This window comes from Momordica charantia (genome assembly GCF_013281855.1).
Source record: "Momordica charantia cultivar OHB3-1 chromosome 5 unlocalized genomic scaffold, Mcharantia_2.0 BLBB01000005.1, whole genome shotgun sequence".
Classification (NCBI taxonomy): domain Eukaryota; kingdom Viridiplantae; phylum Streptophyta; class Magnoliopsida; order Cucurbitales; family Cucurbitaceae; genus Momordica; species Momordica charantia.
The window spans coordinates 22,138,667-22,163,954 of NW_028275163.1; the positions used below are offsets into that span (position 1 = coordinate 22,138,667).

The window sequence follows — 25,288 nt, forward strand, 5'->3', positions numbered from 1 at the left end:
CATACATCTACTAACTCTAGCTCCTAATTGCATTACATCAAAATGTTCCTTTTTCCCACTATGCCCAAACATTAAAAAAAACCATGCAAATAAAAATAGAATGTTTTTATGGCTCAACCAAATGGGTTTCTGTTGCCAACTTTCCATACCATAAATCCCATTATTAATTTCTTTGGGACCATGCCCAAATGGTGGTCCACAATTACACCATACCCAAAAAAAAATCTTTTTCCAAATAGTACTTCTGCTTATATTTCCCTATCATTAAAAAAGTTGCATAAAAAAGAAATCCTAATAATAAGATTCACTATGCATTTGAAACCATAAGGGAAGAAAACAAATTACAGCATGTGCCTCAGTTTGCAGTATTCAGCGGTCCAATTCCCACTTTTCTTGATTGACATGAGAGCTCAACTTGTAGCTTAATAGCTTCTACTCAAATATATGCCATTGCTTTTGGGCGTTTATGTTGTGCAGATTTCTCATCATCTATGTATGCACACAATGGAAGAAGAGAAGATATCAAAAGGGCTATATATAGTTTCGGTGATGCAAGTCGAGCAAAGGACCACCGTGTCACTCGTCAAAATCCGTGTCGGGTCGAAATCAGAACTCCTAACATAAATCTATCTCTTCTACTTACGTGAACGGTAGACCGTAACGTCTAAAAGAGTAGAGTATAACAAGGTGATTCCAATTTCATTCGAATCAGCAACATAAGAGTTATAGCAAGAATCTAATGAGATTTCAGATTTGACAAATTGCAGTTTCCTTGAGAGGCTATGGAGTGTGGATATTGGATTCTATATTACAAATTGATTGGGTGTCATCTGCTGAACTTACAGAAACTGTCCCTATTGTCCTAAGATAATTACTTCCAATTCCAACTATCAGAGATAATGAAGCATATAATCTCCAATGTATAGTTAACTGAAAATTTTGAGACACCTTCAATGCTTTTCATGCTTGGTTGGATTTGGTATCTCACTGGTCTCTTGAAAAGCCTTCGACAAAAGGTCTCATTCTTAAGGATCCCATGTTGATAAGATAATGACCTAATAAAGGTTTAAAATAGATATAGTTACTCCTCTCATATTCAAATGAGCATCCGATTGATATATTGAATAATGAACTTATTAAATTAATATTAAGATTCACGTGTCGAATATCTTCACTCTTTACATTTATCTAATCTAAATATTTTTGGATATCTTTATAAATTTTTCTACGAAACAAACGTTGTTATCTAAAGATAATAAGCTTCATTGAGGTGGGGGCGATTCTTGATGACCATCCTCACGAATCCTTCTTCTCCTGTCTTCTCCCAGGCATTAGAGATTAAGAATTGCCCCAGTAATGATATTCATGGCTTCAAACAGCTCAAACTCATGTCCACACGCGTCTTCCTCGTCTTGACCTCGACCAAGATAACTACCTCCTTAATACGATTCTGTGTTGCGACTTAGATATGAGATCAAGGTGAGAGCATCTGTCTAGGGTAGGTCCATCACTTTTTTTTTTCTCTTTCTTCGAACCCAATAATCGATGAGATCGAGGTCTTATATAAAGTTAAAAGGTCTGTAATTATCTTCTTCGCTATCAATAAAATTTCCACCTTCCAAATAGTTTGTCATTTTCCTTTGTCTTTGTCTTTTTCTTTTGTCTACCACCCTCTCAGTTATTCAAAAATACACAAAAGCGTGTAGACAATGTATTTGGTGCAGCCAGTTTTATTTTTACCCTAAATTAAAATAACATAAAACTAAATTTGTATCTTTTTTTTTTAAATAAAAACAATAAAAACATCTAGGAATAAAGAGAAAATGAAGTATTAAGAACTATTTAAAACAGTGGGATTTTGATATTTTATTTTAATTTTGTTTTAAAATTTGAATTACAGTCAAAGGCACTTGAAACCGGAGGTTTAACGATTGTCTCTTTCTTTTGTACTAATTTATTCAACACTCTCCTCTCCCACACTTGGAGTCTTGTCCCACTACTTGTCGGTCATTTGCACTACCCATTGACAAATTCATTGTGACTTTTTATTTATTTATTTTTTAATTTGAGCTTGTTAATGCAAGAATTAACTAAAAGAATATGGGCAGTGGAATTCGTTGGCGATGTGAAACTCTAAATCTTATCGTTGCCATCATCGCTCATTCTCTGTCATAGTATACTTATATCGCTATTGCCATTGCTATATTGTTCATTCTCTGTTATCTTATCCCTATTTCTACACTCTGATCTTTATGGAGGAAAGGGGAGACATGAGGTATTTGTCAATTCCAAAAATTTTGTAATTGTGATTTTTTTTTTTATTTGAAATCCATGATCCTAACATCTTTCAATTAAAAAATTAATTTGAAACTAAATAATAAAATAAAATGTTAGAATAACAAGTTGTTAAAAAAAGTGGTCAAATCAAAACCCATAGCTATTGACAATGCCTTCTTATTTTTAAAAAAAAAAATAAGGAAGAAAAATAATGGTAGACATAAATCCATAGTTAGGTAAGGAAAATACTTTGACGACTGATGCTTGATGACCATCCTCACGAATCCTTCCTCTCCCGTCTTCTCCAAGGCATTAGAAATCAAGAATTACCTCAGCAATGGCGTCCATTGCTTCAAACACCTCAAACAAGTCCACGCGCGCCTTCTCCGCCTCGACCTCGACCAAGATAACTACCTCCTTAACATTATTCTGTGTTGCGGCTTACATTCTAATTCCACAAATTACACTAAGCTCGTATTTTCTCAGGCCAAAGAACCCAACATTTTCCTCTGGAATACGATGATCCGTGGCCTGGTTTCCAAGGACTGCTTCGATGATGCTATCGATGTTTATGGGTCGATGCGGAGACAGGGTTTTTTACCCAATAATTTCACTTTCCCTTTTGTTCTGAAAGCGTGTGCTAGGAAATTTGATATTCGATTAGGAGTGAAGATTCACACCCTCGTCGTGAAAGCGGGTTTTGACTATGATGTGTTTGTGAAGACCAGTTTGTTATCTCTCTATGCGAAATGTGATAATTTGGAGAATGCACTCAAGGTGTTCGATGATATTCCTGACAAGAATGTGGTCTCTTGGACTGCTATAATCACTGGATATATTGGCAGTGGTCAATTCAGAGAAGCCATTGATGCATTTAAGAGGTTACTTGAAATGGGATTAAGGCCTGATAGCTTCTCTCTTGTCAAAGTCCTCTCTGCCTGTGCTCAGCATGGAGATTTCAAAAGTGGGGAGTGGATTGATAGATACATAACCGATAGTGGCTTGGGAAGGAATGTTTTTGTAGCCACTTCTCTGTTGGATATGTATGTCAAATGTGGAAATATGGAGCGAGCAAATTTGATCTTTCATGCTATGCCAGAGAAGGATATTGTATCTTGGAGTACCATGATTCAGGGCTACGCATTCAATGGATTGCCAAAACAAGCGCTAGATCTTTTCTTCCAAATGCACTCACAAAATCTGAAGCCTGATTGTTATGCAATGGTCGGTGTACTGTCCGCTTGTGCAAGATTAGGAGCTTTAGATTTAGGAAACTGGGCCAGCACCCTGATGGATAGACACGAGTTCCTGTCGAATCCCGTCCTCGGGACGGCTTTAATTGACATGTACACTAAATGCGGTAGTGTGGCTCGAGCTTGGGAGATCTTCCAAGCAATGGAAAAGAAAGACCGTGTAGTTTGGAATGCCATGATGGTTGGGCTGTCCATGAATGGGCATGCCAAAGCTGTATTTTCATTGTTCAGTCTTGTGGAGAAGCATGGAATTCAGCCTGATGAGAACACCTTCATTGGCTTGCTCTGTGGATGCACTCATGGCGGTTTTGTCAATGAGGGGCGTCAATATTTCGATAGCATGAAGCGGGTATTCTCCTTGACCCCTTCAATTGAGCATTACGGATGTATGGTGGATTTGCTCGGACGTGCGGGGTTTTTAGGCGAGGCTCAGCAGTTGATAAACAGCATGCCGATGAAGCCTAATGCTGTTGTTTGGGGGGCATTGTTAGGTGGATGCAGATTGCACAGAGATACCCACTTGGCCGAACAAGTACTAATGAAACTTATTGAGTTGGAGCCATGGAACTCTGGAAATTACGTTCTCTTATCCAATATTTACTCTGCAAGTCATCGATGGGAGGAAGCCGAAAAGATTCGATCAACGATGAAGGAACACCGGATCCAGAAGATTCGTGGTTGCAGTTGGATCGAGGTTGATGGGATCGTTCATCAGTTTTTGGTAGGAGACAAATCCCACTCGTTTTCGGAGAAAATATATGCGAAACTTGACGAATTGAGTAGAGAATTGAAAGAAGCGGGCCATATGCCGACTACTGAGTTTGTTCTATTTGACATAGAAGAGGAGGAGAAGGAGCATTTTCTTGGCTGCCACAGTGAGAAGTTGGCTGTGGCATTTGGTTTGATAAGCTTTCCTAAGAATCATATAATTCGTGTTGTTAAAAACCTTCGTGTATGTGGGGACTGTCACGAGGCCATAAAGCTCATTTCCAAAATCACTGGGAGAGAGATTATTATAAGGGATACCAACCGATTTCATACATTTATTGACGGTTCTTGTTCATGTAAAGATTATTGGTGAGATTAATTACATAAAAAGTTCAATTCTATTTTTTAAATGTTTAATTTGAACTTAAACTTTCCATTCGTGGCCAAAAGTTTAATCATATTTAAGATTTTTTTCGTAAAACTTTTTGCGACCGACGAAATTATTTTGTCCTGAAAAATTTTGAAAAATATGAGCTTTTTTATTCAAAATTTATGGTGAGGAAATTTATATTTCGTCCTATAAGGTACTTTTAAAACAAAAGGTAAGTTTTGTTGCCAAAAGTTTCGAGAAAAGAATAAGAATTTAACCGTCAAATTTTTTATTAAAAATTAAGACGACGAAATTAGGGGCTTTCACGACGAATTTTTATATCGAAGTTAGCTTCCGTCATTATATATTGAACAGAAACAAAAGCCTCAGTAACGGTCGGACGATAGTAAAAAGTCACAGCAAACCCCGTAGCTACTTGTACTAAAAAACAAGTAAGCGTAATTCCTCCTAGACAATAAAATAGGTTGACATGAGGAGGAACGTATTTGCTAGTTATATCATCTGCAATCGCCTGAATTTCAAGACGTTCTTTGAACCAATCATACACTTTATTAAGGTAGGTAAACCAAGGGGAACCCCCTCTGAGAACCGTATATGAGATGCGTAGATCACAATTTAACCTAACTCACTTCTTTTCCCTTCCATTTATGTGTTTTTTTCTCTCTCTCTCCCTTCTTTTGTTCACCACTCCTTCTCCCTTATCCTCCCTCTATCGCCACCGCTCGTCGTGCTCGTCCATCGCTGTAGTGCTCGTCCATCACTACCGTGCTCGTCCGTCGTCCGTGCCAGTGCTCTTCTCCTCTAAGGTATAAATCCTAATCTTTTTGTAATCTGAGCATCTTGAAATCAGGTGCCCCTCTAAGTAATCTATGCATCTTGAAATCATAGTTCACTATCGCTAAGCTCGTTCGTCGCTGTCGTTGCCACTGCCACTTATCTCCATCGTGTCTCTCTGTTGCTCTTTGTAGGTATAATTTCAACATCTTTTCTCTATGTCTCGATGTTGTTACGAACTCGAAATCAAATTATTATTATTTTTAACTAGTTTTCCATTTCGTAATTCAATAAATTATATGCTGTAAGCTCTATGAATACTTTTTCGTGAAGTTTTCATGTCTTTAATTCCATTTATTTAATGGTTGTAGATGGTTTTCTATCATGTGAAGATAATCTGATTGGTTAATGAATTTTTTATTGAAAATTTGATTTCGATTCTTTAAAGTCTTAAAATTCTTTTACGTACGTTTAAACTAGTTTTGGCATAAAATTCTAGTATTAAAAAAGTTTTATTAAATACGTTTAGCTTTAGTCAAATTCTAGCTAATTTGACGCACAAAGTACTAGTTTAAAAGAGTTTAGGAGTATTAGAACAAGCTTATTTACATTGAATTTGCTCTTAGTGTAATGAATATGAACTTGAACTATGTTATTACATTCAATCCTTGTTTCATAATTCTCTGTCTATAATTACTAATAGTTTGTCAATGTTTTTCTCCTTTTTTTTTCTTTTTTAAGAAACAAAACTTTCTTTATCTATAATTAATTACTAAGAGTTTGTAAATGTTTTTAAATTAGACTTGTTTTAATGGTACGATGACAAAACACACAAGAGGTCTCTTCTAATTAGGCATGGATAATTTATTTGATGTGTTATAAAACTATATTGAAACTTATTGTACTTTACATGTTTGGTTATATGTTGTATCGTATTTTACGTTTAATTATTAGCTTGGTATTAGTTGGTTCTTGATTAGTGTCATGGTTACTTAGATTGTATGACTACGTTGCAGTTATGGTAGCCATTGATAAGTTATAGAGAGTTAGTTTACCTGTGTTAGACACGTTTCTTTTTAATGGTTACTTTGAGTGAGTTTGTGGGATGTAACGTGTTTTCGAGTGCTTTTGTGGGATTTAGGGTGAGTTTGAATAAGTTATATACTTGTTTGTTTTAGCTTTTAAGAGTTGAGTTTTGTGAATTATGGGATGTGGAGTGAATTAAGCATGCTTTCAAGATTAAATAGTTTTGGTAAGTTTTCGATATTTGAAGTGTGTTGGGTGAGTGTGAGATATGGAGTGAATTTGGGTTAGGAATGTTTGTTTTTCCTTTTGAATGCTTCGTTTGGTGAGTTTACGACATGTGGAGTGAGTTAGATATTTTTGTTGGATATGAATTACTCTATCCTAGTGTATTTTAGGTACATTTTGGCAACTTAAAAGCACTATTTTAGCTAGTGAGTTTGTGGCATTGGATCACATTCTTGCCCCTTAAATACCATTTTAGTTTATTTAAGTTCAATTGGAGTAGTCTTGTATTTTGAGATCATTTTGGCATCTTTCGCTCCACTTACTTAAGCATGTTATGTTCTTGAATATCCAAATTTAACTTTTGGTTTACTTTACCGCTGCTTTACTCGCTTGAAGTTAATCTTCTGGATAATGTTATTTTCTATTTGTTTTTTCAGGTTCTTTAATTTTTAGACTTTTTAGATAAAGTTCAAATTTACATTGTAGTTGAAATTTAGCTCATGTTGTATTTAATTTATTTACTAGACTCGTTGTAAAAATCTTTTTTTTGTTTAATATATAAACTTATATTTATATGATAGTTTTGAATTTGTGCTTATATAGTTGATTTAAATTTGAAGAAATTTAGATAAATAGGTTGTAACAATAAAAAATAGAATGGTGTGCATGCAACTTTTAAATACACATTATCTACGGCAAGACGAAATTGAATTTGTTGTTTCATTGCGAAAGGTCTTTGACGATAAAATCTTAAATGAAATTTGAAACTTGTCGCTAGCGAAATGTCTTCTGCGACGAATTACAAATTGTCCCTAAAGACCTTTTGTGACAAATTTTAGGTTTCGTCACCGAATGCCTTTCGCAACAAAATATGAAATTCGTAACAAAAACCTTTGTTAGCTATAGCAATGACTTTGTGCATTGTGAAAACTCAAATTTCTTGTAGTATACGTAATGCTCAATTGAAGTGAAGGAGTCGATGAGAATACCCGCTTCACAGTATCGAAATATCGACGCCGCTCATCAACAAACGTGCCATGAGCACATCCACAGAGCAGGCCAATGAAGGTGTTCTCATCAGGCTGAACTCCATTACACCATCACACCAAAACAAAATATTTTCCAAATAGTACTTACTGCTTAATAGCTTCTACTCAAATTTGCTATTGTGTTTTGGGCGTTTATGTTTTGCAGATTTCTCGTTATCTTATACACACACAATGGAATAAGAGAAGGTACTGAAAGGGCTATCTTTTAAGTAATGCAAGTCAAGCAAAGGACTACCGTGCCACCCGACCCGTCAAAACATGTCGGGTTGAAATCAGAACTTCTGACATAAATGTACATCTTCTACTTGCTGAACGATAGACCGTAATGTTTAAAGAGTAGAACAAAATAATAGCAATTCATTCGAGTCGGCATCTCTGCTTGACAAAAGATATCAAATTGACAACATAAGAGTTGTAACAAGAATCTAAAGAGATTTCAGATTTGACTGGGAATCTAGGGTGATTACTCGAGCAATTAAAAGAAGGCATTTTCATGAATCAATGGGGTAATCAATAGATATAAAGTTGAAACTATACCGACATCCAGAACTGTTCTCATATGGCCGTACGGAGCATGGACATTGACAGTAAGAAACAAAGCCACACTTTTTGGCACCATCCAAATCGTCCCTGTTATCCAAAAATCATCACTTCCAATTCCAAGTTTCAGAGATAATAAATCATAATCTCCTGAGAAGCTAAGAACTTTAAAAGTACAAACTGAAAAGCAGAATTGTATAATTAACTGAAGAAGGTTAGACAACAACATTTCCTTTTGAGACACCTTCACTACCCTTCATGCTTGGTTGGATTTGGTATCTCACCAGTCTCCTGCAAAAGCCTTCTTTCGCCGTTGGACAAAAGGGTTCCTAAGAATCCCATCAACAAATGTTTTTCCTCGAGGCTGCACAGAGAGAGGAAGAGAGAGAGAGGGAAAAAAAAGGAGAGTATTGCAGCAAACAAACAGTGCAATTAGATAATACTATTTGGTAATTTGTATTCGATACATTTCCATCATTAAAAGACCATCCTTTCAACACAGATTGACAAGAAAAGACTATTGATCAACGATGAAGCAATGCAAATCATCAAGATTTTGGTTCATTCCTGGAATTTGCTCAACTTCCACAGGATTACACAGAGCATTGCAAACTATATTTGCATATTGCACACCATATGATCATGTATACATGATCTTGAGACTAGAAGTAGGTGCCCTCTGGAGGTTGGACGAGCTTTCGGTTATGTGGGGCAGCCATTTCCTTTTTCAGCTGTGTGAGTATATCCTCCATGGTGTACTCTCGCTGCCAATTTGCAAGAAGTCCAAATTTCTTCGACTCGACCTGTTGGGAAATCAATTAATAACGTAGAAATTCATCAGTTTCAAAGAGAAGAAGAGCAAGATTGGTTGATAAAATCATCTATGTAGTTGTAGGTAAATGATATCCATGACGGTGGGCTGCTGTCAGAGGTAATCTATGTATTTGCAGGTAAATGAAAACTTTTGGTCTTCTTATAAACGTCAACTTTTAGTTCAACATAAAGTACTAAGATATGCATATTATCAACTGAGGGAGTGAAATCAGAGATACCACTCCAGTTTCATGGTTCACGCATGTCATGTTGACTCGGGAATGAAAACGAACACTTGGTGGCTTATCAGGGTAATCTTTATCACAGAACAGCTTCAACTGATAAATTCTACCTTCATGTACCGTCTGCAAGGAAAAAAGAAGCATTATGAATTTTTAATGCACTGTAGGTGTCGCCTTATAATAGGAATTGTGAATTGTAAAATAAAGTAGACATTTCCAATTTTTAGCATAAGATTCCCTAACAGCACCTCTTTATCAACCATTTAAAAGTAAGAGCATTTCGCCAGACTTCAAGGCAAAAAAAATATTATGCTAATTACAAACGGAAAAGAGCAAGTTTAATTTGAGTGGTAGTTAATGTAGTGTAAATTTTCAAATTTTCTTCATGAGCAAGCGATTAAAACTCCTGAAGAGAAGAGCAGAAGCCATTACATTGTGTGGGCCAATGATGGTGCCAGTCCATGAACGCATATAAATGTCATCTCCATCATCCATTCCATAGCTCACAGTGCCATCGCCAATTCCCTTTTCTCCACGTTCAAGTTCCTCCAGCAACCTGAAGTTCCTAGGAACTGTGATGGAAAGTAAACACTTGTTAGATGCTCAAGTTTTGCCAATGGAGAGAGATTAAAGTCATATTCAACTCCACAACCTGCAACATACAAAATATTCAATCGACTTGCCCTCTCAAAGAGCATCGGCATAGAAAAAGAGTGGACCCACCCAACCGACTGCTTTAAAATTCACTACACATAATTCATTTTATTCAGAGAGAAGTAATCATAAAATATTCAAGAATGTTCCTTCACACATTTCTCCTATGATCATCAGGGTGCTCTTGAAACTATCTGCTGTATCAAAAGCTTCATATACAATCTCTTTGATCAACCAAATTGATAGTCGTACTAAAATGAAGAAAAGATAGCAAAACAAGAAATTTGAGAGCCCTCCCCTTGTTCTCCCAATTCCAAGCTACTTGCTATTAGTACTCCCCATTCTGCAACTCTCTATTTCTTTATAATAACTTGCTATTAACAATTCTCTCCAACCATTCTGATAAACTCTAACTATTTCATTTATCCATAACTCACCCAGACTCCAGTACATAACAACTAATATTACTTGCTGCCCTAGAAATCAGCTTGGCCTCAAGATGATAAATATGCTAATAATCCCATTTGGCCACCCTCATCCAACCACGTGAAAATATATGCCAAACATTAGCAGCCCGGTGAAATAATCCCCAAATTTTAAGGAGGCAATTGTTCTTTCAGTAGCTTACTCCATTGTATTATTGAAATAAGGGCCATTTCCAATTTCCATATAACAATCCAAAGCCGGGCATCGAAATGAGTACCACACAAGCAGGAGTCGGACTTAACATATCAATCATAAAAGGCAAAGATCATAGCCCACCTGAGTTGTGCCCATCTTGGAACACTTGATAGCAGCACATCAAAATTGTCTTGTTCAGAAGGATACGTGGTCCCCAATATGTAGAGCTTCTACCATTGACCTACCTTCGTGAGATTACTTGTAATAGTTTTGGAAATGCCTTGACATGGATGCAGACTCAAATAATCATTTCCCTAAATGCAGAAATGCTCAAACTACAACCATATTTCACAAGCATCTAGTACATCTCCTTGAGTTTCTACCACGATCCAACTCCTTGCAAACACCTTAGCCTTACACCCTTTGATACTGTTTACTTCCCACCCCAAATTTAATTTGGTTGGTTACAATTTGTGTTCGTCCACCTTCTACGGTATCATCTCACATTTCCACACCTTATATATTCACTGGCGCATGGCAACTACTCATATTTCCATATGGTTCCACTTTCACTTTCATGCTTATGTCAATCTTGAGTCCAACTTCACATCATGAAGCCTCCACAGTCGGCCAAATTTTAACCTCACTCATAAAGATTTTCCCAAGAAATGCATCTTTCTTTAATTTGTTCTATCAAATCAGTCACAGATTGGAATTTTTTTCTCTTTTTTCGGATAAGTCACAGATTGGGTTTTTTTTTGGATAAATCACAGATTGGATTTTTTAGCCACTATAGTCCCTACTAATTCAACCAATCCAAACACCTTAAAAAAAAGTCAATCCTCCAGAACCTCCATTTGCACCTCCTCAAGGTTCTTCTCATTCATAACCAGAATTGCTGCTTTGATACCATTTGACTGAAACCAAGTTGATATTTGTATCAAATAAAATAAACATTACAAAACAAGAAAGAAATTTGAGATCCCTTCCCTTACTCTCGATTCTCAAGCTACTTATAATCTCAATATTTTTTTTCAAACAAGATACGAACTCGAAATACTCAATATTCATTATTCGCCAACCCCATTCTCTTCACACCCCCTTTTAAATAATACAACTTGCTACTAACAAATATACCTAACCCCTATAACAAACTCTATACCATAAACCCATAAACGAACCTGAACTTCAGTAACTAATACAAGTATCATTTGGTCCAGAGTTTTCTTCTTTCCATTCGGTGCAACATTGAAGCGTTGACTAGATAATCCATATCAGGCCAACTCTGTATTTATTAAGCACAACAATGCATCAAGTTTCACGCTGTGAAAGTCTTATATAGACCAGCAAAATTGTGCCTGGACTGTCTCCCAATCAAATTAAGGCACAGATTTCCATATATTTAGACAAAATATCAGAAGAGGTTTTTTATTTAAACCAACATAAATCAGTGCACCTCTAACATTACACAAGGAAGTAACACTGTGATAAAGCATGTCAACCAAATAAGTAGAAACAAGGCACCTCGGAAGCATAACCAAGACAAACAGAAAGGAGCCATCTTTTCTTGTTAATTTAAATTTGTCATCATTCATACGGAAAGAACCACTTGTCTATTAGATGTTTATTCTTCAGCAGTGTTTTTTACGGACCTATGACAGAAATTTCTAGATTATCCTGAAGGCAAGAGTCACACAAATGGCACAAAAAGCATCACTCCAGTAAATGTGAGGTATACTCAAAATAAATAAACAAATATCTAAAACAAAAATTTGTAGAAGAAACGAAGACAGAGAACGTCAGAGCATTAAACATCAAATTTTTTCAATAACAATGGTCCATTGTATGCCAATTTATGAATCCTGGGATGAACCATGGTAAGCTGGGACTCAATGGTCAAAAAATACCAGTTGTAAACCCATTTGCTTTTGAGGTAACAGGTTCAACCATGGTGCCCATGCACCTAAGATAGTTAAATAGACAGCAAATTTTTCAATCCCAAACATTCTAGTGCCGGTAACTGTCCTCTAGGCCTGTCAAAATATGGTAAGCTAGCCCAAATATAGAGAGACAAATGTTTGAGAAAGGTCAGTAAAAGTCTCTGACTGCTCGAAAGAGAGTGAGGATAATCTCCGATGTCTATTACTACCACAAATCAGCCTAAAATGAGAATTCAAAGGAAAAAATTAACAATTGCGCTGATTTCATTTTTAAAGAAAACTGCACAATATTCGATAAACACTTAAATAGTATCACAGAAACACGTCTTCTATCACTTACAGATGCTATTCTTCAACTTCAACCTCGAAGAAAAAGAGCTTGAATTAGTGTGCTTACGAAAACTTAAATTCTTTTTTAGTCTAAAGCACACGTGATATCCAATAGCTCATGCTGGCATTTGTTGCTCGATGCTTGAGGAGGTTCTTCATTATCCTCCATTTAAGGATCAGGGTCGTTTTTTGTGGCAAGCAGGTGTCTTTGCAGTTCTGTGGAGTTTGTAGCTTGAAAGGAATACAAGATTTTTAAAGGGGTAGAGAGATCGAGGGAGGAGGTGTGGGACCTTGTTAGGTTTAATGTTTCCCTTTAGGCCTCGGTGTCCAAAGTGTTTTGTAATCATTCTGTAGGTTTGATTTTGCTTGATTGGAGCCTGTTCATTTAGTTTGGCTCCTTTTTGTGGCGGGGTATTTTTTTTGTATGCCCCTTTGAATTCTTTCATTTTCTCAATGAAAGCTCAACTTTTCATCAAACAACAATGTTTTAAAGGTTACAAAAAGCCAACAATTATGACTTCCTTAAATAAAGATTATAAAATGCCATTCTTAACACCATCATTATTATAACTAACATAATCAACTTGTTCTTTGATTTTTTGATTTCCAAACAGTCAAAAGTGAATCTCAAGCATAAGCCCCAAAAGTCTTTAAAAGAGCTATACATACAGCAAAGAAAAATCTGGAACTTGAGATGACTAATAAACTCTCACCTTCAATTCATGGTCCGGATAAAGACTGTCGCCTAAATATAATATGGATGAGATATAGCACAAAAACCATAGCTTAGAATAAAAATTGTTTCATTAGAAGAGCACTAATAAGACATGCAATATGACAACAGTTGAGAGATATAATACAACTAAGAAGAAAACTGTGATTCATCAGTCCGTAACGGGTCAGAGTTGCTCTCTAGAAAACACAAGAACCCAGTAGCAACCCCCGCCCCCAAAATGGCAAAAGTAAACGAAAAGGCAGATATCTATCCAAAACAACCCACATAGATCTTTCACAATAAAATGAGCCGAGTTCGATCATGAACGTCCAAAAACCAATTCCATACTAAAATTAATCTGACCTACAAATTCAAGTATAGCATTTCGATTTTATAGGAAAGCGAATCTTATAGAAGAATAACAGAAGAAAACAAATCGACAGCGGAGAATGCAACAATCAGAAACACGCAAAGCGGTCAAATAACAATAAAACTACCGAACAAGTATCACAAGCTCATTGGCGATTACGCAGCAGAACATTAAAAAAAAAAAAAAAAAAAAAAAAAAAAGCACAATCTATGAGATGGTCAAATCGCCACAAAATTTAAAGCACAAGATCAATCAAATTTTGAAGAACAAATTGAAAAGACTGACCAACAACACTCGAGCCTCCTGAACCAAGCGTCATAGATGAATCAGAAATGAAGAATTATGATCAGCTAGCAAGGATCTGATCAAAGAGTGAGGGAAAGAGCAGTGAAGAAGAAGAATCTAAGAAGATAAAGGACAGAAAGAGGGGAATAAAGAGGAAAACTTGAAGGCTTTGTGGAATCGATAGGTTAGAAAAGGGCGAAGAAGAAAAAAGAATTATTATTTTGGAATAAAAAAACCATGCACTAATTCTTTTAATGGGCTTTTTCTGTAGGAATCTTTAAAACAATTGGGCCTCCAATATTATGAAAAAACTTAGCCCATGATGTTCCAATACAATTGGGTCTGTATCAAAATATACATTTTTTAAAAAAGAAAATTGTGAGGATAGCTTTATTTTTTAAAATAATTATAAATATAGTTTTTTAACTAAACGATTGCAAATATAATATTTTACTAAAGTAATCAATTTGTGATTTTGTTCTATTTATATGATGGTGGTTGATATACGTGAGTATTTATAAACTTAATTTCAAATATAGAAAGAAAAAATAAAATAAAATAGCTATTAAAAAAAGGCTAAAATGCTACAGTAGCAAGGGAATGGGGTCTTATGGTATCACTTAACATGAGTTCTTGTATTCAAGCTCTGCGCTCGTCACAGTTATAAGAATCCACTACCATAACCTACATGACATAATTTCATCAAACATAATTTTTGAAAGTAAAAATAATTAAAAACCAAATCAAATTCTCATATCCCAGGTTGTTGTATTAAAAAAATAATTTTAATATCTTAATTAATTAAATTATGCCAAGATAATTAAAGTAGGAAGGTTAGAAACTTTATATCAATAAAAGAACTATAGCTTAGAAAGGACATGTTATATTGTAAGCCAATTAATGCATATGTTCTATATTTAATATACAATAATATTTAAAAAGATAAAATTCATTTTAAATGAATGAAACAGATCTCAAATATTAAAGTCAATTACAAGTAAAAACTTGCATTAATTTGAAATATTTATAACATTTAATGGGTTATGTAAGAGAGCAAAAAAATAGATGAAAACCAAATAGAGTTGACCTAAATATTGCATATTAATAGCATCTAAAATGTTTGCATGTCCAATTAATTCATGCATTATTTTTGCATAAGTTTATCAAAAGAGAAATTAAAAATTCACTTAAATGCAAAATTAATGCAGTTTCACCAATAAAAACCCAATAAAATGAAATTAAAAAATTCAATAAATTTTATAATTAATTGGAAGGTTGGGAATTTTAATTCGTATTTATCTCAATCTGACGCCAATCGCATTCCAATTGTCCTCAACTGCCTTCCCTCAATTACTCTTGCATTTATGCCTTTCTAATGTGTACTCTTTCGGTTGTTTTATAAATACCCAACTTCTTTTTCCCTTTTCAATCGTCCAAATCCAACTACTTTTAAAGTAAACTTACCCACCTTCAATTAATTATTTTCTATTTAAATTTTATCTTAATCTCGAGCTCTCATATTCATTCTCTTACTCTCTCGTATATATACTTTCACGAGTTTCATTTTGATGTCAATTTGAGGTGAAGGTTGTGTTTGAGTTCAGGTGGACTAAGCTTTATGTTTTTCCTGTGGGTTCAACGAGGGCCTAGAATTCTCAAATGCACACTCGTTTAAATAGTTTTCTTAAACCTAAGTTTCTCAAAAAAAAAAAAAAAAATATATATATATATATATATATCTCGTCAAAGAATATATATTAAGAATTAGATCAAACCACATGAGCTACATTAGAAAGTTGTGTCGCTGAGGAAAGTAGTGAGACATCATAAGGCCTCTTTCACCAAACAGACTGTAGACTTGTTGAGTTCATGATTAACATATATGAAGATCAGCTTTTGAAAAATTTTCCTCGACCTAGATAGTTACTTCACTTCGAGATGTCTCCTCCCCTTCAACAATTGAGTTACTTCTAGATAGTCATATTTTAACACAATTTTTTAGAGCTCCAATCTTAGAGCAAGCTAAAGCCCATCTCTAGTTCAAGGAGCTCCGCATGTAAGGGAGCATAGCCGACCTAAAGAAAATATGGGACATAGCAAAGGCGAGGGTACTTGAACCTTTTTAAACGTTTCACTTAATACCTCAAATTTAACATTATTTCCAGACTTACGACGATGTAGAATCAGTACTCCAAACGCCATCTTAAAGTGTACATGAATAGATGAATTTATGGTTCAAATTTCTATCCAATGCAATACAACAATTTAACATCAATCTAGAGCATGGATTCAAAAATAAACTTTTGTGTTAAATTAAAATATTGAAAAATTTATGTATCAAAATAGAGCATGGATTCAAAAATAAACTTTTGTGTTAAATTAAAATATTGAAAAATTTATGTATCAAAATAGAACATTAAGAAATATATCGGGATTGCAATGAAATAAGTTTGAAAGTTGAAAATAAAGATAAGATCTAAATCATTATTTTACTAAAGACAAAATGCTATAAGCTGAAATTAAAATGTGTTTGTCAACTTTATGCGTACTTGTGTCTTCTCGTTATGAGTTTTATGTGTTGTAAATTTGTATATATATGTTTTTTAAGATATGAATATTGAAAAATTAAAAATTATTTTACAAATGAGAAGTATTTTCTAACTTAAAATTCATGTTAAAGGTATAAAGGAGAGTAGATGAAGTCAGAGTGAATTCCTTATCCCATCCTTTTAGGGTTTTTAATTGGTACGTACTTAGCCAACTTTATTTAGTAAATTGGAATAAATTCAAGAAACATCCCCTCAGAATGGGCCCTATTATTAATTATGATTACTTTTTTCAAATAAAAGTATTCAAATCATATTTTAGGGTCATTATTTTGATCTTTATTTATTTTGGTTTTTAAAATTTCAAATTTAATATTTAGTCCTCCCACTTAAAAAGTTATTTGTCTTTTCTTTTTTCTGGTTACTTTTCACTAACCATTAATTTGGCCAACCTTTTAATTTAATTACTTTAAATAATATATCTTTTTTAAAATAGTTTCAATTAAAATACGTGTGTGTTTTTGGTTGCATATTCTTCAAAGTGATTTTAATCACAAGTTTATTTGGTTGCACTATATCTATATCTAAAAGTGATTCTACAAATGTCATATTACCATAAATTGATTCTATCGTTGTTGACGTTGTTTTCCACCTAGCTCACAGGTCGGGTCACAAGCTAACAAGGACGAGCTCCGAGGTGTGATCTTAATGAAACCTGCACAAGGAACAAACACTCTGACGCCCAAGTTAGAGTGAGCTCGAGATCTATCAAGTCGTTCTCGAAGGAATTACGTATTAGAATCGTGGAGTGGAGTGTCCCTTTTGTAGGCAGGTGAGGGAAACAAAATCGTTAGAGTCGTTCCGACCGACGGTTATGACTGTCGAACCCCCAGGTTGGTGGTCGGGTTCCTTAGGTTGGTTGATATGGATTGTTCATCTCAGCTCAGCCTAGATAAGGTCGGCAGGTACGGAGGATCCGTTTTTTGCCTCTTTATGACTCTGAACTGAGTAAGTGTTTACACGTGTCGATTATGATTTTAACCACCAACAATCGTGATTCCAGGTCGATCATTTTAGAATCATTTTTGGAATAATAAACTTTATTATTATAAAAATGATTATAAACAAATTTGATTATCACAAAAGTCATTTTATTGGTTATCAAACCCTCTATATTTTTAAAAGAATACTTTTTACCTCCAAATCACTTATACCGTGTTTGGATTAACATCTTAAGTGATTTTGGAGGGTGAACAAGCGTTTTTCTTTGTTTAATCGATAGAGTTTGGTTACAAATAAAAATCATTTTTGTAATAATCAAATTGTTTTACGATCATTTTTTTTGGGAAAATTACTTTAAAGTTAATTCTCCTAAAAGAGATGATAAAGTGTGATGGATATGAACAACTTTAGAATCTTATAGAACCACCTTTAGATGTATTGCAACTCAACAAATTTGTGATTAAAATTCCTTTTAAAAAAAATGTAACTAAACACACAAGTATTTTAATTAAAACTATTTTATAAACAATATTTGGAGAAAAAAATATTTTTTTTCAAAGTGATTAGAATGTATATTCCAAGCTCACTCTTTAAAAATAATTCAAACACATTTTCAGTTTCAAACTTTTGACATCTGATTTAGTCTCATCATCAGGTCGAAAACATAAAGGTCGTTCCACTCAGCTCGGGCCTGATCCAAGTTTACTCAAGGTCAACATTTGACTGATTTAGTCCATTCATAAATTGGATTGGATATGGATCTTTGTTTTTTAGATAGGGTTGGTCCATGAGCCAGCTTGTTTGCGTCATATTTGGATCGGCCCGTTGGACATGTCTAAAGGTCCGACCCAAGATAACCAAATATTATTATTTTATATTATGTATATATACATATACATGTAGTAATTAGTATTTAGGGCTATTTTTTATTGTGATTCTCATTCATCTAATTTTTTTTATATTAATATAGTAATACAACTTATTTTTTTAAAAATAAAATAAATGAAGTTGTAAAAATATAATATAACAAAATTTATTGATAATTTGAAAAAAAAACAAAATTACAAAAGAATAAAAATACAAATACAAATTCTAAAACTCAAACTTAATTTGAAAAAATATTTTAAAAATAATTTATTATAGGGACTAATTCATTACCCATCCAAATAGTGAATCCAAACCTGATCAAACTTTGGTCCATTAAGTTAGGTCCATGATTGGATCATGGGTCTAAGTTTAAGTAGGGTCGGTCCAAACAATGTTTGAGGTCTATAGGATTTGAGTCTGGACCGAGCTCGGATCTTTTTTCTTTAGGTTGAGCTCGATCGAGCCGACCTAATGATGAGGGTGACATCTGATTCTTTCTTCTAGGTAGCTCCAAATATTTGATCACTTGTTTTGTACTTATATGATTGATCTTGTATTTTCTTTAAGGTAATTTTCTTCCATTCAATAAGACACATTTGGGAAAGCTGATTTTGAGATTTAAACTTCTCCTATATGGCTGATTGACGTATAGAAAGACTTTAGGAAAAAAATAAATAAATTACTTATTCATTGGTTAAATAAATTGAGAGAAAAAATTTTGAAAGAAAAAAAAAAGATGTTGCTTCTAGCACATTGGTAAGGAAAGAAATATCATGATATTTATTTGGTTTCTATAAAAAATCAAATAATTTTTTTAAAAAGAAATTTGAACATAATTTAATGAATATAATTAAACACTTATTAATATCTCAAAAATCGATAGTTTGATCTCACCCCCAAAATTGTTGAATTAAAAAAAATTATCTTTAACTCATATGATTGTATTGATAGTTACACACACAAGAATGGAGGAATCAAAGAATATATCAACAAAACTTTTCCTTTTGTGGAAATTCGTTGCGTATTTATTTATTTATTTATTTTGTATGATCAGTAAGTTTGAATATTCTTCTATATAAAGTATTAAAAAAATTTAAGGAGAGAAAAGTGTTTTAATTCTTTTAAGTGGCTTAGTTTGGGAAGAAAGAAGTCTTGAAGTACATGGTCCAACAAGAGGAGGGAGTTCTTTCCCTATGCATTTTATCCTTTCCACAAGGAAATAAAGAAGTACCCCATCATGGACCACAATGGACCTTCCATTGTGATCGGGATGACGAGGTAGATGTCTCGCAGTTGAAGATGGATATAATTTGAGTTTTCTTAGGTAGTCAATCGACATGCCATGTGTAGAGGTGGTTAAGGTAGCTCATTCAAGGATATTTTAGATTACTGTCCACATGGTGTTTAATTCCATTAATCTGTTGTAATTATAGTTGGGTAATGGTGGTTTATTATTCTTAATAGATACTTGGTTCTCTAAAACATTTCAGCCTATGGGTGAGTTCAAGATCTTTTTTGTTTCTTTAAGTCAGTTAAATGAATAAGATCAAGAAAGTTTTTTCCTTAAAGTTTTGAGTTTACAGTAATGATAATTTGACTTAGATATCTTTAACCTTTTAGATTCAACGGTAATTGTCGGATGAAAAATCGAATCTTCAACTTTGCAAATAGTTTTGATGTCGAATACTTATTGTGCCATTGTCTCACCCTTTTTATTTGGCTGGACTTTATTTTGGACCGTGGTCCTATATATGTAAATTTAAAGAAACAAACCAGGTAAAAAAAAAATCGCTACTTTATGTATATATCAATATGTATACATATATAGATATCATATTCAAATATTATTTTAACTCACCCATTTCAATACCTTAAATTATATTATGATATATTTGATCTTTTTGTTTAAAATATATTAAAAAAGAACTACTACTACGGTACTAGTTTACTACCTTGGACATGAGTTTGGGATTTCAGAGAAAAGGTAGAAGAGATAAAGAAGATTCTAGGAACAAGTACAAGGTTAAACTCTGCCTTCAAAAATGTCTTCTGCAGAAGACTGAACCAAAGAAAGCTGAAACCAAACAGGAAAAAAAAAATTAATATTTAAAAAAAAAAAGGAACAACTCTCTTCAGTTAATCTGCTCATATTTAAATAAATTAATATTAATTCATCTTCTCATTTCACATCTAAAAATGGACACGCCAAATGCCACTTTCCTCTGGTAGAATTAATTAACAAAAAAAAAAAAAAAGAAAAACCACATTTAACAGGGAAATGGAAGATAGTTTAATTTTGTTTTGCTTTTCATCTGTCTCTCTAGATCTTCCTGGCGGTGGCCGTGGACGGCGGAGATGCGGCGGCGGCGGCGGTGCTATCGTGGAGGAAATCAAGCAGAACAGAGCTCTTGCATTTGGGGCATTTTGGGTCACTTTCCGACAGCATCACGTACATGAGGCACCGCGGGCAGCCCACCAGCACCATCGACGTCGCCTCGGGGCTGCTCGAGTACCGGAGCGCCGCCGCGCCGCCGCCCTCCTCCTGATTTAGCTCCGACGACACACACGAGCTCGGCGGCGATGTCGGCGATACCGTCGCCGACCGGCTCGGCGATTCCACCAGTGGGTGTGGCCGCGGCGGCGACAGGTTCAGCTTCAACTCAAGCTTCGGACCACTACTTCCATTGCTTCTCCGACTCATCCTTCACTTTCTATTAAAAATTAAAAAAAAAAGATCAATTGAAATTCCCAAAACACAAAAACAAAAGACACCCAATTCGTAGCTCTTCAATATAGCGAAGAAAAATCGAAACTTGAAACGTTCTGATATATGTATATATATATGTACCTCGAGATTTAGAGAACTACACGGCGGCGGGAACGGCGGAAGACGGCGGAGGGTGGGAAAATGGGTGGGTTTGTGGGAACATAGGACCCCGGCGGAGGGATATATATAAGGGAACGAGGTGGGAAAGTGGGAGGCGAAAGAAAGAGGAGATGGGTTTTTTTTTGGTTTCATTAATTTAGAGAGAGAGAGAGAGAGAGAGAGAGAGAGAGAGAGAGAGAGAGAGAGAGAGAGAGAATTGAATTTGTGGAAATGGGTGGCAGAGAGTGTAAATTAAGGGGGCAGGAAATGAATTAATGGGGGAAATTAAAAAATTGCAGTAAAGTAAAGTAATCAAACAAAAGCGAGAGGGACTTTGCTTTTCATTGATTACAGGAAGAGTCGGTGTTTAAATTTTTTTTAAAGAGAGGCAGAAAAAAAAGGGATTTATTGTAAATTTTTGGGTGCAGAGAAATCAAAGTTGGCCGACGGATATTTATTTATTTTTATTAAACCCCGAGAATTAGCTGCCTACGTTCGGCGATACTTAAATGACATTTTTATTTATTCAAATTAAAAAAAAAAAAACAACCAAGCAAATTTCTTTTACTATTACTCCCAAATTTAATGACGCGCACCCAACTGAATGCCGAAAGCCGGTCAATTTATGTGTTTTTTCACCCCGAGGTTAAATTTTTATTCGATGGTTGAATTTGAATAAGTAATTAAATTTTTAATTCGACAAATCAAAATCGTGTGCCGTCCCTTTTAATTTTGGTTTAGTCATTAGTTATTAATGAAATGTAAAATGTTGTAATATATGTATTTAATACTTTTTCCCTAGATTATTAGCCTAGTTTTAGCCATAGGGATCGATTTTGAGGAAGGACAGAGAATAAATTTCTCGTCCTCGTTCTCGAATTTTTAATTATCTTGTGAAAATTTATTAACTGTTTTATTTATTTATTAAAATAGAGGGACTTACATTTTTTCATGAAATTAAGGATTAAGATCAATAATAATTTTAATGTTAATTTTCTCTAAATTTTAACGTAATTTTTTTATTGGTCTTACTTGATGCTATGCATTTGATTATTCCAATTAATTAGTATCAGTAACACATTAAAAAAATCAAATAAATTCTATCCAAATGGTTTAAGTTAACCAACAACCGTAAGGGATAGGTATTCTTTTTTTTATTTATTATTATTAACATATACTTACGAAGTTGTTTCAACTTATTGATTGACACTAACCCTAGATCTCTGCCCTTGATAAATGAATCAATACTTTCTACTCCTTTCTACTCGAGCTCCATCATGTACTATTTACATCAAAACCCTCAAAAAATGAGAGCTCGAGTGGAACAGAACAAACGATTTATTTTTTTTTTTTTGCAAAGGTTAAGAGATGGGCATTCCAAAAAGAAAATCTTTAAGGGATAACATTTGTAAATATTAATAAATCTTAAAGGGATAAATCTTTAAATTTTAATAAATAAAAATAGAAATACTAATCACAACTGGTATTTGTTTCTGGTTCTTTTTCATGAAAAAAATAAATAGACATGTCTTACGATGACTATTTCTAATTTCTTGTTCTCCAAATTTTTAAATCTAAAAAAGTTAAATTTTTATATAAAAATTCATCCTTAAATTTAATATTCAAAATTTTTATATTATATTTAAACAGCCCGATCGAAACTAACTCAACTAAAATCGATTGGTTGGTTTTAGACCTTCAACCATTAGTGTCACTCTCCTGGAGTTGAAAGAAACTAATTAGGTCTATATATATAGTTTAATTTGGGCCGCAAACAGACGTTAATTACCCCAAGTTATATTTACTTTTTAATATTTGTTATACATTTTATAAGTCTTGTATTTATGTTATGGAAAAAAATTGAAATGGAAACAATAAATTTGAAACTTGATTTTGTTGTTTCCAAAAATTTCTATCCAATTTAAAAAACAAGAAACGATAAATAGGAGCAGTTTCTAAAAGCTTATGTTTCTTAAAAACTATAATAAAAAACAGAAAACATGAAAGAAGAATGTTATCAATCGAACCATAAGATGGTGCTACTCAAAATTCCATTTAAAAAATCAAGTAAACATGTCGTTTGACATTTCAACTTTTAAAACATAACAAATATCCAAACCAATGCCACAACAATTTGGATTTACAACACAGTCAATTTGAACATAACTCAAATTATTACACGTTTATACTACAATAGGTATGTTCAAATTCTCATCTCTTCATTTACAATGTAAATTAAAAGAATCCTTTGAATCGACATATCCCACATTGCTCAAATGACTAAAGATTACTACACTTGCGATGCATAAATCTGGTTGAGAAGAATTATCAAATATCGCACACCAAAAGGAATTGACATAACCTGCAAAACCAATGACACTCCGCCTAAGTTAGAATTGAGTTTTGTGTGAAGCTTAGCTAAGAGTAGGATTTTTCAACTTGCCTGATTATGACAAAATCACTTTTTCTTTTTTGACATAGTAAATTAAAAAATTAATTTAAAAAAAAAACATAAAATCACTCAAAATTGATTTTTAAGGTATGACTTGTATGATAATTTTGAAAAATAAATTATTCTTAAATCTCTTTTTTCAAAATTACTCTTTCTACCATTACTTCCAAACACATCCTAAATTTTTTTTTCTTGTAAAAAAACTTTCTTTATTTACTTATTCTACGCGATGTTTTTCTGTGGTGTATATTTACTTTTACAAATCAAGGAGGCAAATGATAAAGATGGAACAACATCAATAATATTTTTTTAAAAAAATAGTCAATATTAACATAATTTAATGGCAAATGATATCTAATATTTTGGTGAGGTCGGAATTTCAAATACCCATGTTCCACTTTGTTGTAAAATAAAAAAATAAAATAAATAAAATAATATCTTCAAACTATTAGCTATTTTGTGTGGTCTCTAAAGGCCTAAGTTGGAACATATATACATTATAAAAAATTTTAATTCATTTTAAAATTAACTTGAATTTCTAAAAATGATAATCAATTGTAAAAAATGAAATTAAATAATTGTATCAAAACAGAGAATTAATTGAATTATGTGTATCACTTCTTGATTTAAAAAAAAAAACTTTTTTTTAGTTAAATAACATATGAGATGAAACTCGAATCATTCACGTTGGCTTTTCTAAAAACAACTTTTTAAAATAGATTATAAAACAAAGAAATTATCAATGAAAAAGAAAACTAATCTTTTAAAAGTAAAACTAAAATTGCTAATATTTAATAGTCAATTTGGTCCTTATAATCTAAGTTATAAGAATTTCTATTCAATCCTAGGTTAAAACTTAAATCTAGCTCATCATCCACAAACTATATTTTCTTCCACTCGAAAATTCACTCATTTTTTCATATTTTTATTCAATTTTAAACTTCAATACAATCAACTCAATAGAAAACAATGTGGTGTAACACTCAAGTTGTAATAGTCCAGACGTTTTATGAGATTTACCTAAGTTAAGTACCAAATTATAATTCTTAAAACCATACTAATCAAATTGAAAGTTCTAAAATTATAAATACCAAATTGAAACTTGGCTCAAACTAGTTAGGGACCAATCTAATAATTAACCATTTTGATTTATGTTTTGAAAAATAAGTCTTTCATTAAATAGTTATAACTAAAAAAAAGGTATTGCATTTAAAAAAAAAAAAAGGATAGTTATCCAGGTCTACATAAATTCGATCGAACTGCTGTAATAAATTGAATTAAAAACCTTAATTAATGTTCTGTTGCGACTTAACGAAGGAATGACAACTGCCACATTTTCAAT

General features: G+C 33.4%; 3 protein-coding genes across 3 annotated transcripts; 1 reads left to right on the top strand and 2 right to left on the bottom strand.

The window, feature by feature from the left end:
• The first annotated feature begins 2,471 nt into the window (after positions 1–2,471).
• Positions 2,472–4,648, top strand: LOC111014228 (Pentatricopeptide repeat (PPR) superfamily protein). The gene has a single exon (XM_022288885.2). The coding sequence runs from the start codon at positions 2,545–2,547 to the stop codon at positions 4,609–4,611; it is 2,067 nt and encodes a 688-aa protein (XP_022144577.1). The 5' UTR covers positions 2,472–2,544; the 3' UTR covers positions 4,612–4,648.
• Positions 4,649–8,653: 4,005 nt separating this feature from the next.
• On the bottom strand, positions 8,654–14,411 carry LOC111014288 (ubiquitin-conjugating enzyme E2 variant 1C). Its single transcript, XM_022288961.2, has 4 exons — positions 14,214–14,411; positions 9,731–9,870; positions 9,296–9,421; positions 8,654–9,046 (listed from the first exon to the last, which is right to left on the bottom strand). Exons 1-4 carry the CDS (start codon positions 14,245–14,247, stop codon positions 8,906–8,908), a joined length of 441 nt encoding a protein of 146 aa, XP_022144653.1. The 5' UTR covers positions 14,248–14,411; the 3' UTR covers positions 8,654–8,905.
• A 6,348-nt stretch (positions 14,412–20,759) lies between these two features.
• LOC148211544 (protein GL2-INTERACTING REPRESSOR 1) lies at positions 20,760–21,666 on the bottom strand. The gene is made up of 2 exons (XM_088124252.1): positions 21,477–21,666; positions 20,760–21,339 (listed from the first exon to the last, which is right to left on the bottom strand). Exon 2 carries the CDS (start codon positions 21,327–21,329, stop codon positions 20,949–20,951), a length of 381 nt encoding a protein of 126 aa, XP_087980378.1. The 5' UTR covers positions 21,330–21,339; positions 21,477–21,666; the 3' UTR covers positions 20,760–20,948.
• Positions 21,667–25,288: the final 3,622 nt, after the last annotated feature.